At 39.0% G+C, this 11,844-nt stretch overlaps 1 protein-coding gene across 2 annotated transcripts; it reads right to left on the bottom strand.

Annotated features, from left to right (window-relative positions):
- Positions 1 to 6,325: 6,325 nt before the first annotated feature.
- On the bottom strand, positions 6,326 to 9,079 carry LOC124153738. Of its 2 annotated transcripts, XM_046527075.1 has the most exons (3): positions 8,902 to 9,079; positions 8,407 to 8,565; positions 6,326 to 8,266 (listed from the first exon to the last, which is right to left on the bottom strand). In XM_046527075.1, exons 2-3 carry the CDS (start codon positions 8,547 to 8,549, stop codon positions 6,445 to 6,447), a joined length of 1,965 nt encoding a protein of 654 aa, XP_046383031.1. In that variant the 5' UTR covers positions 8,550 to 8,565; positions 8,902 to 9,079; the 3' UTR covers positions 6,326 to 6,444. The 2 variants fall into 2 exon arrangements, with proteins under 2 accessions (XP_046383031.1, XP_046383032.1); XM_046527076.1 differs by lacking the exon at positions 8,902 to 9,079 and having other exon boundaries at positions 6,326 to 8,277; positions 8,407 to 8,497.
- Positions 9,080 to 11,844: the final 2,765 nt, after the last annotated feature.

Raw genomic sequence — 11,844 nt, 5'->3', positions numbered from 1 at the left:
AATCATATTTCATCCATTACATCTATGCGTCTATTTGCTAATTGCACTAATTTGACTTAGATTTGCGGCATAAATATTGGGAGGGCAATCTAAGGACCGAATTTGCGTTGTTGCAAGTATTTGTTTGGCGGCCGATCCGAGATTTTTTAAAGTGCTGGATTTTAAAATCAACTTTAAGGACTACTCGCTGATGACATATTGGAGAGAGACCACAGTACCTCCGGCTACATCTGACCTTAGGGCTGTGGATTTTCAAAAATCTGTTGATGAACTTTCAGATTTGAAGTTAAATATATCTTTTTATTATAGATACGGACGAGAGATTCGTGAAGATATTCACAAAAACTTTGTTGACAACAGCAAAAGACGAGGAATGACACTGATATAAGAAATACAGATTGGAAAGCAGGTAATTGAAAAATTCTTTCGTGATTGTTCATCCACAGACGATACTGAAACATTAAATATTTAGACTAACGAAGTAAGACGCACTTGGTGTGAATTTTGGTGCATTTGGCGCGTGGGAGAAGCTTTCGGGGAGGGGACGCGAGCGGCTTTTGCACAAAATCCATTTAATCATATCTGTCGGACAAAACCGAAATTGGAGCGCATATCCGAAGGTAGCACACCTTTATAGCCACTCGAGAGGCCTTTTCATGGACCGTAGGCTCCTTTCCTGCGTTCTCGGATCTAAAAATATTTCATCACTTCTCTAAAAGTTGGTAACATCGATTTGTTTAACCCCGACGAGGCGCCTAATAAGGGACAAGTCGTCTCACTAAGCTTCCTTTATTACCTTCTACCATCTTCCGATTTAAATTATCAAAGATAAATGACCTCCTAGCAGTATACGCGGGATGCATTTTGCTGTATTGGAGGCGTGGGAGGGGTAGAAGTGAGCGGGGAGGGGAGGGGATCGGCCTGCGGCTCTTGTATCCGCGACGCTGCGTGGGCGTTGGAATATTATCTCCGCGGGCGCGGACTCAAATTAGGCATTTTGTGGCTAAACGGTGGCAGATACGTCAAAATGCACGAAATATTTGCCCTAGAAGAACAGTAACTCGGCAAAATCTATAGGAAATGACCATAAAATACTATATTTTTCGAATTTCGACCTTCCCCCCCTAAATTGCATTTGAGCGAGGGTTAGGGGTTCACCTACAGGTCTCAAATTTTTCAGGCCTTATTTTTGATCGGTCCCACAACTTTTTTTCAATGGGCCAGATGGATTTGAAAAAAATCGATTTTTCCGATCCGCCCTACTGTGCACTTAGCATATTCTGAGCGCGCGCAGGAAGAATATTTTTCATAAGAACATCGGCGTTTATGAAACGGGACAAATTGGCTATCACTACCATCATACCTTATGTCATCAGACTTTCTATGATTGGTTGCACTTGATCGGGAATGTTAAATACGACCGCCAGGTCTGGGAAAGGTACATCTTCGTTACAAAAATCCTCTTGCAATTACTTGTGCAATCTCTCGCCTAAAGGCTTACTGCGGTATATTTGAACCATAACTTTCCGTACAGATCCAGGCATTTACAATGACAGCATCAAGGAGATAGCTTCATGTGGACCATCACCATTTTTTCCTCTGATAACATTCCTGTACCTGTTGATATTTTGATCCGTGAGATCAGTTCCGCCCATCTAAATATTGTAGCTAGAGACCACTGCTGGCTGCCTAACTTGTACCATTTTGAGGTAACACATGGGAATCTCGTGACCTTTGTGAGTGGGTGTACATATTGGCAAGGTGACTTGACAGTCACTACCGAATAGTCATTCTATCTAACAACAACAATATTTCCTTTTTTCTCCCGTGCGAAAGCATGGGATCAGCGGGGCGGTTCAATGGTTGCATGTTAACTGTCGTCTTGATTGTCTCCTTGCGACTTACAACCAGGGATTGGACTTAGTTGGAAAAGTTGATAACGAGTTCAATGTGGCCGATGTGATCAAGGTTCAGTCTCCTTTTTATTGTTTCAAAGTTTTATACGCGATACAAAGCGCGTCACCATGAGCTTCATCATTGTATTTATCAAACATCCTTTCCCCTTCCACCATGCACTAGATTGTTGGGTATGTATACGAGTGGTAGAAAATAGCCCTATCATTCTTCATACTAGGTAGTTGAGCAGAGTATAATGCAAGCACCATGAGTAAAAGTGTTGAATAGTATAAAATGCATTTTTTGTACTAAAAATCAATGGAAATATTACCAAAAAAATACAGCAAAAAGTACTGAAGTCGTTAAAATCCAGTGACATAAGAAAAAATGAGAGATTGACAAAAACTTAGCGTTTTACTTCGAAATTATTTGCTAACAGACCCAATAACGACGATTGTAGCGAAGGACACCTGCCAAAAAAGACACCCCCGGCTACCGGCTAGCATGCCCATATGGGATCACCCAAAAATAAATTCAAATTCCTTGTTTCATACGAAAGATATCACAATTCTGGCAAAAGAAATGGAAGTTGACAACATTCATTATGAGGATAAGATTAAGTACTTAGCCGAGTATAAAAAATAAAAAGGAAAAAAATCGCATTTACTGAAGACACTTCGCCATATTTTCTCTTTCGCCTCCTCGAACAGAGTGAGTAAGAATATCTATCATGCCACAGTCAACTGCAGGTACAAATGCTGGCCGTAAGCGCACGAACCGAATAAAGTGATACATTGTAATCATTCTTGGCGAAAACAGCATGCTCTATAATTTTTGGGTCGGCATTTATGCAAAATTCTTTAGACCACTGCAGCTGTGCCCATATGGGCACGCTAGCCGTTCAAGGGTTAAGCCGAGCCTATAAGATGAGCAGAGTTGGATTGTAATCGGAGCTAATATTTGATTGTGGTGAAGTGCCTCTTAATGCTCAGACATTTATACCAGTTCCGGTGTCCAATGAAAGGGAAATAATAGTGTGAGAAGCGAGACTATTTTCCTAGTTTTCTATTTGCTTTCTTATCTACCTCCTCTACTCGTCACAGTTCATTTACCTCAGAAATTGAGACTGTCTCACACCACTCTGGTAAGTGTACATTTTCTTGTAAGGACTGGAAGGGGTCATTAGGAGATATTTGGGTGGACATTTTTATATGACAAAGCTGCATGGGAATCATTCACAAATATATATTTGAATGAAGGTCCTTCTCCTGATATTAACGAAGTTAGCACTGGGGGTAATAGAAATGTAGGCATTTTGGGCCTTAGGGATTCATTGAAAGTGTGGGGTTTGATAAGTGTTATTTTAATGGGTGTAATTAATAATTCATTTAACAAATGACCTTCTGGGCAAAAGGAACATTTTGATAACCACTGGACAGCTACATATTTCTGTGCCCATATTGAAATAATCAATTGGCTTAATATTGTGTCCAACCAATGTTCTCTTACTATTCAGGAGGCAACCATCAGGATTTTTCTCTATTCTGCAATGGGAAACCTGATGAAAGCATTTTCACCAGTGGATGTTGCTAGATGTCATTGCAGCAAATTTTTGAGATTTGTCCAGGGGATGGCTAAGTTGTGTGTGATCCTAATAGATTATCCTGAAATCTAAGGAAACATAAAAATAAGCAAAGATTAGCAAGCCAGCAGTGGTGCATTCCTTAAATTTCACCTCTGCCAGTAACTTTTCCTTTGGACTAGATATATTTTCCATGTAAGTAATGTAAATAATGTCCTTTCAATGGCCACCTCATTGAGTGGTTAGCTGAAATGCAATGGGAAACAATTGGTTACATAACATATTTGATGTAGGTTAACTGTTGAAAGGGGCGCTTGCTTAACAGTAGTGGTTGTGGGAGAGGTTACATTGTATAAATTTGTTTTAATGGTGAGATGTATGTATTTTCAGTTTCATCAGCCGTCAGCAATTTTAGTATTTTATTATCTTTCCATTTTATGTAAACATGTATTGCAGTGGGTGTATGTGTATTAAAATTTAATTTTGTTGTCTGTCACCACCTTCCATACTTCCTCTTTGCATACCCGTTGATTGTGGTTTATTATTGTAGTCATTCTGCATTATGCTTTCAACTAAAAGTATGGAAATAAAAGTGATTGGTAGGGTTCCTTAGAAATTTTTTTTGTTTAATTGTCAGTGGAATAAGCTAGAAAATGCTTGTCTTATAGCTAAGCCTTGTTTACTGAATGCAAACTGTTAGTGCTTATTACTATCAACTGAAGCCCTGTGGGTAGGGGCATTGAGAATACCCCCACAGTATCCCTGCTTGTCGTAAGAGGCGACTAAATGGGTGTTGATGTAGCCAAAAATGAAGTCCTAGTTAGTCAGGAACCCAAGTAGCAAATGATATCCATGCAATATCAATTTAATGAGATTGAGAAATAAATGTTGATTTTGTCCCAACAATAGCTGCCATATCCAAGAAGCATTTCATGGACTCAAGAGAATATCCGGAGTTCCTGCCTTCAAGAGAATGGACATCATAATGCACCTTAACAAAGATTTATGAAGTGTGCTGTAAAGTTGATGCAAATGTCCCACACCTCCCAACCCGAGGGAGGAATGGGACAGAACTAGGGAGGTAAGGGACAATATCATGCATCAGTAGTTCATCAAGATTCTGTTGAATATATAACGCTTATTAGCATCCTACATCACTACAATACATTATACATTGAAAGATTTACAGAAAATGTATGCAAAGATTTCACGCGTTCTGTGCTTCCAGAACATAATGGGGCTGGTAACTTCATTAAAATGTCTGTTTTTTCAACAATGCTCACATCTTTTTCAACTGGAAAGTAGAATTTGGAAACACCACTTTTTTCCTCATAAATGTAATTTCAACTTCATCATGTGGATCACACTTAATTATTCTCCCAACATAATGAAGCACAGATTTTTTTGTAGGAAACTTAACAAGAACAAAGTCATCTTACTTAATCTTTATTGGATTGCCTTCCCAGTCTATTTCTTCTATTTCATCTTCATCAGGGCTCAGGAACATGTCAAGATCATCATCAGTCTCTTCATACTTAACATCTTCTGATGATTCAGAATCTTCATCAAGTGCTTTCTTTTTTGAAAGATTTCTGACGACTTTAGGCCTAGGTTTACTTGATTTTCCTGATTGCTTGGTTTGCTGTTCAAATGCTAATCTTTCTGCCTCTGCCTTTTCTGGAGTGCTAGTTAAAATTCGACTTCTACCCCTCTTCCTTCCTCTGTGAGCTTCTTTTCGTGGTTCTGCTTTCGGAAAAGGGCGACCCTGTTCAGGACTTACTGCTACCATCATTGAAGACCTGGAGACTGTGCCTTCTTCTTCAGTTACAACAGAAGGAAGGTTTGAAGGCACAGTGGGCTGAATGGAGTCTTCAGATGTTGTAGGTTCTTGTCCATCTGATTCAAGGGAAACTTGCGGAGATGAAAGATGGCAATCAGTGACAGAAGACATAAAAAATTCTGCTTCAGTGAAGGGCTCACTGTTATAGGGATAAATGCCAGATTCCCTAAAGCCAGAGAGAATATTGTTCCGTGTGACAGCCAAAGGATATGCTTGTCCAACCAGTTCACCAATGCAATAGATGGAAATAATTTTTCCTGGGTGATTAAGTAACCAGTCATTACAAATTCTATTGTAATGGTTTTTAAATGGAGCAAACACTGACACATCAAGAGGTTGGAGTCGATGGCTACAGTGTGGTGGAAAGGTAAACAAAATAACTCCATTTTCCTTAGCTGTAATTATGACATCTACACCTACATGATTATCCAGATTTAGTAATATAGGTTGGCTCTTGCTGCATTTGGTATGATCAATTATGTGCTCTAAACACTGCTTGATAAGTACACTGGACATCCATCCTGTCCTGCTAGTTAGTGCAAGACTACCTGGAGGAGCACCTTTTAAAAAGAAATCTTTATACCTAATTCTTGGAAAAATAAAAACTGGAGGCAAAGCATTTCCAATGGCATTTATGGTGAATAATGCCGTGATTTGCTCCCCTCTTTCTGCAAGATGTTACCTGACCTACTTTTTTTTACCACGCTTTGCAACAACCTTAGGTGGTGTAGGGGAGGGTGGGGCACAGTGAAACAAAAATTATTATTTTGCCTATAAAAACATTGCTTTTGAAAATAAAATAACAATGAAAATATATAAATGGTGCTTGTCATTTTCTTCACTATTCCTACTTTAAAAAATGGAATTATTTAAAAAAGCAATGGATTTACATCAATTTTTGTAGTGATATGTCAATTGTTTCACTGTGCCCCATGTGTGGGGCACAGTGAAACAGGGCCTTTTTTACTTATGGGGCACAGTGAAACACATTTTTTCAGATTTTATAATACCATTTATTTTTACCTTTGGCAATATTTTCACTAGAATGAAACTCACAATGCATGAATACAGTAATGGATTAAAAAACATGAAACAAACTGCACCTTAGTCAGTGATAATTAGAAGCTTAACGAACATCTAAATTGGCAAATGAAATTTTAAATGAAATAAACCTTTTCATTCTTGCAGTTCCTTTGCGATAAGAAGGAGGTGGTAAAACTAATTTAATGTCTTTCATGCTGACAGATGCTATATCTTCAATATGTGGGAAAAAAAATGAATTTGGCACTTTGGAACTTTTTCGTAAATATGTAACTTCAGCGCCATTGTGTTTTCTTGCTTCTTTAATTATTCTACCTACATAGTAGAATTTTTTCTTCGATGAAAACTCAATCAAAACATAATCACCAACTTTTACTGTACCTACTTTATTTCCAAAACCTTCTAAAATATCCTCATTACCTTCCAAGGGGTTTGAAAGTCCTCCCTCTGACGTGGTGTCTGAATTTTGATGGGGCCCCTCACAGTTATCAATGGCAACATTGGCATTAAATAAACTTCTGCATGATTTAGTTGCCTCAGAAGTTTTTTTTCCTATAGCTGTATTTTTCTTTTCCATCATACGGATTTTTTCTGGTGTGTCTGTTATGATCATACTTTTGCCTGGTTCTCTTTTCCTGGTTGAATTTTTCCTTGGAGCGGCTTTAGGATAGCCCTTGAACTGAGCAGGACTTTGAAAAGTTCTTTTATCTTCACCTTGACCATTGTTTAAACTGGAAGTACTTGCAGTTGCTCTTAATTCTTGGCTCAATAAGTCACACTCTTCAGTTTCAGGAGAAGGCTGGTCTGTTACAGAACTACTCAAGAAATCTGCCTCGGTGAAAATGTGCCTATTATATGGATATATTCCAGTTTTTTTGAATCCATTAATAATAGTAGCTGGAGTCATAGCCTTTTGATGGGCAAAATTGACGCATCCTGCAATATGGTAGATGGAAAGAGCTTTACCTGGATTGCTTTTGTTCCAGGAATCAACTGCTGCGGCATAATAGGTCTTAAATGGAGCATAACAGGAAACATCCAAGGGCTGTAATTTGGCACTGCAATGAGGTGGAAGAGTCACAATCATTATGCCATACTCTTTTGCCAAATCTATTACTTGTATACTAATATGGCTTTGGTGATTATCCATTATTAGCAGTGTAGGGTCTTCTTTACTTGTTTTTGTATGTTTGATGAAGTGCTTAATAACTTCAGGAAATATTTCTGCTGTCATCCAACCACTTTTCGATGTCAGTCCAAGAGAGCCAGGAGGGGCATTGATCAACATATGATCACTGAACTTGACCCTTGGGAAAACAAATGCAGGGGGTATGGTGTTTCCGGATGCACTCACAAAACAGCATGTAGTAACTAGAGTTCCCCTTTCACCTGCTGTTACATTATTTACCCCTTTGGATCCCTTTTCTGCAATCACCTTGGCAGACTTATTTACGACTGTTGAGGTACCAGTTTCATCTAGATTCCATATTCTGGAACCATCACCAAAACATTCTGAACGTCTTAAGGCTGCACCAAGATTGTCAAAAAATGTTTTCACTGTGTGTGCATTAAATGATGTGCAACGAGAAAGAGAACAGTTTTCAGGCTGCCGAATGCTTAAATTTGGATTTCGCTTCAAGAACAATCGTAGCCAGTCTAAACCTGCAGCAGAGTCATCATGCCAGTTTTTTGGCACTTGTATAGAGTTCACCACTGCCATTTCATAAGCTAGCTCTCGAGTGTTACGAGTCGACTGACCATAACAGAGTTTTGAGCATGTTATCAAATAGTCAGCCAAGCACTTTTCTTGTTCAGCTGTAAAAATCAATCTGGATTGATATTTTGGTGTCATGCGAACATGTTCACCAGTCCCTTCATCACTAGCCTTTTTTTGCTTACTCACATACCTGAAAAGAATCTTTTCAAAATTATTATTTGGAAAATTTGAATGTCAGTTTACGTTTACTGTTTATTTGAAATTTAAAAAAATTTTCAGAAAACTTTCAATGTTACAAGATGTTCACATGCAAAAAACAAATAAACATACCGACTGAGTGTTACATAATTGACATTACATTCTTTGGCTGCTTTCCTGATTGAATAGTTTTCATGCAGAACAAGATGAACTGCAGCGCGCATTTCACCATCTGTGAAGGATCCAATATGGCTCTTTCTTATTCTATTCCTCATTTTTGGAATCTTTATTCTGAAAATAATGAAATTCCATCAGAATAACAATAATAATTACTATAGTAATCCACACTGCATATTTCAAGTCAAATAGTTCTTCCTAAATGAGACATGGGGCACAGTGAAACATGTTTCACTGTGCCCCATTTATCTTGTTTCAGTGTGCCCCACCAGGCCATCTTGAATAAATAAACTTACTGCATGAAAACAAATGAAGATATAGAAATATGTTTGGTGGTCTCCAAAACTTAAGAAATGGTAACAGTAAATACAATGATAAGTTAAGATTTCCCATGAAAAGGAAAAGTTTGTCAGTGTGAAATAATTCTTTGGAATTATTTACTTTTCTCACCTTAAAATAGGTTTTGATCCATCAACAGGAGACTAGAAGAGCACAAGCCATGAGACTGCAGCAGCTGTTGTGGTGTTAGTTCCTTAATATAACACAGAGAGCACTAATTCATAGAATTGTCAGGAGGAGGGAAATTTGAATTGTTTCACCCTGCCCCATGTTTCACTGTGCCCCACCCTCCCCTATTGGCTGTAGATACTCCTGTTTCATCGCAATTGAATATGCGATCTGGAGTAAGTTCATATTTTTCATAAATGCCCTTCAGATTACTTAAGAAGAGATTAACATTTTGTTTGTTAAAGCTGGTAGCTCACCCTAAACTGGTTGCTTCTGGGGTCCTCAACGACAGTTCTTTGTGTCGTCCCATAAAGCCTTTGAACCAATCAAGTCCTGCCATTTTTGTTGCTTCCCAAGATTTAGGGATTTTGCAGTGTAAAGCACAGGCATATTGGTAACGAAGAATTCTCACCTGAATTGGAGTCAACCTATAAAGCATTCTACTGGCAGTCAAAAGATACTCCACTGGTGCTGACTCCTGATGTTTGGAAAATACCAATCCACACACCAAATTACATTGAAAGACAATGCTCTCCTTATCGTCTGCTTGAGAATATTTCTGTAGATGACGTTGAAGTGCTGACTTGGAAAGGCCAAATGATTTTGCCACCTGTCTTATGCTGTGCCCCTTGTTGACTTCTGTTAGAGCCTCCAAAATGAGACTTGGTTGGAGCCATCCTGTCAGGAAACTTCTTGATCCACTTATGGGGCATTGTGGTCTGTAAGTATCACACAATCAATGTAACTCTCAAAATGCTTATAGTGGGAGGAATGGGACACTGTCCCTCTCCTCCCAAGACAGGATGTCCCAGTCCTCCCTTAGGAGCACTTCAATACATAATAGTTAAAAACATAACCTATATAGCTATGAAACTTTATTTGCTGATTCATGAACAACCACCCCACACACTAATTCACATTTTCAGATCACTCTAAATAATGAATGTTTTTAAAAAAGTTAAGTTTTTTCTGTCTTATTCTTACCTTTTAAGAGGGAAAATCGATGATGTCCTCTCCTAACCTAACAACACGACTTTCGTTGATCAAGATGGAACAAGAATTGTATCAGAACACCACCTGGTGAGGAGGTATGGCACTAACATTTTAAAACAAACAGCCGGGAAATTTCAACCGTCCCATTCCTCCCACTGTCCCACTCCTCCCACTATTCCCCTACTTAGAATGTCCTGGAAAAAATATCTGCTCAACATTAAAAAATGGCCTCATGGTTATCCACACTATATCCATGGCCACCAAGAAACCAGCTTTTAGCGTTGGGATGGCAATCCAAAAGAATTAGCGGAACAAGTCATTCAGTGAAGTAATTTATATTTCTTACACAGTCCGTCGCGCGAACGCCCGCCTTCCGACTTATTCACACCGAGTATAATCCGCCGACTGCCGCTGCCCACGGCGTCATCCGCCGTCCCATCCTCCACCCGCGAGTCTCTGACGGCAGCATGGCTCCCACTCAGGCACCTCTGATAAGCCATGGCCTCCTTTATAGGAGGCCATGGCATGCAATTTGGCACCATCGCTTTACGTGACGTCAGGGGTCCTACCAAGCGGCTGGGGTCCCCCAGCCCAGCCCGCGAAGTAAGGGGTCTGCTTCCTGCGTCGTCTGTCAATGAATGATGGGCGACGAAGGAAAGATACGATTCGTACCGCTTAGTGTCACATAAAATACAATAATATTGTCAAGCGCTAAGACTTCTGAATAATACTCTAAAATTATACGTTAACAACTTAAGATTATCTGCGGAATATTGGAACAAATTCGATAACTTTATTGTGAAAGAACCAGTCTTCGGCGTAAGCTACGTATTTTCTCAGTGAGAAATTCACGGCAGTATTATTCGTCTGATACATGTAAATGCCATAGTAAGTATATCTCTTGAATTTCTCACCTTGGTAGTAACTTAATAAGTCTTTGAAATAACCAGCCTTCCGCGAAAGTTATGTATATTCTCCAGATTTGCGACATTATTATTCACCTGATATTTGTACATTCCCTCATACTTTTGTAAGTTGAAAATTAGGTAAATTTTAAGGATTACTCCCCGTTGTGGAAACATTACGCTTGTAAGGAACTAAAAACTTGGCATGCAAACTCACTCATTAAGAATTAAAACGTTCATATTCGCAAGATTCAGATCTGCATTTTTGAAGCGCCATGACTACTGCTGGGTTAAGAATTTTAAGATTCGGTCCTGAAACTGCATCAATAACCATATGTGGCAGGGTATTAGAAAAGAGAAAGGAGTAAACATTTCACAAGTTTTATTTCATTGTAAACAAGGAAATAGGCATGAGAAAAATATTTAAAATCCAGTACGTAAATATACATTTACACGGAATGCCTACATTAAAGTGCTAAGCTTCCTTTTAGAAGAATGACAACCCTTGCGCAAAGTTTTTGTGTCATTAACAACCTTGGCATAGTTGTTAATTAAGATATTGGCAATGCACAACACCAATATCCTAAATATCTGACTGGCTGATGTCCCACAAGGGCAACTATCTATTAGTGAATGTCTCACTATCCTTCTATGCATTGCCATTTCAGCCAACTCAATCAGTAAAACCTTCTGTGCTCCGCATGCAAGAAAGAGAGCTTCATATTCCTCTGAAATGAGGCACTGCATAATAGCGTGCATGTGCCTAACTAGGTCCACTACAAATGTAGCAGGAGCTGTCAAGCCACCTCTGTTGATCTCATCAACATATGCACTGGCCCTTTCATCGGGGTCACATAATGCACTGGCACAGAGTTCACACTTAATTTTGGACACTGCTTTAAATGAACAGTACCCAGATATGTACATTAGTACATCTCTGTCTACATCAATAGCACTGTCATAGTCACTCACAATTTGGTAGAAATGT

The sequence above is a fragment of the Ischnura elegans genome, chromosome 2 (genome assembly GCF_921293095.1).
Source record: "Ischnura elegans chromosome 2, ioIscEleg1.1, whole genome shotgun sequence".
Lineage (NCBI taxonomy): Eukaryota > Metazoa > Arthropoda > Insecta > Odonata > Coenagrionidae > Ischnura > Ischnura elegans.
Note: the sequence above shows the minus strand (reverse complement) of the source record. Positions and strands in the feature narration are given on the sequence as shown.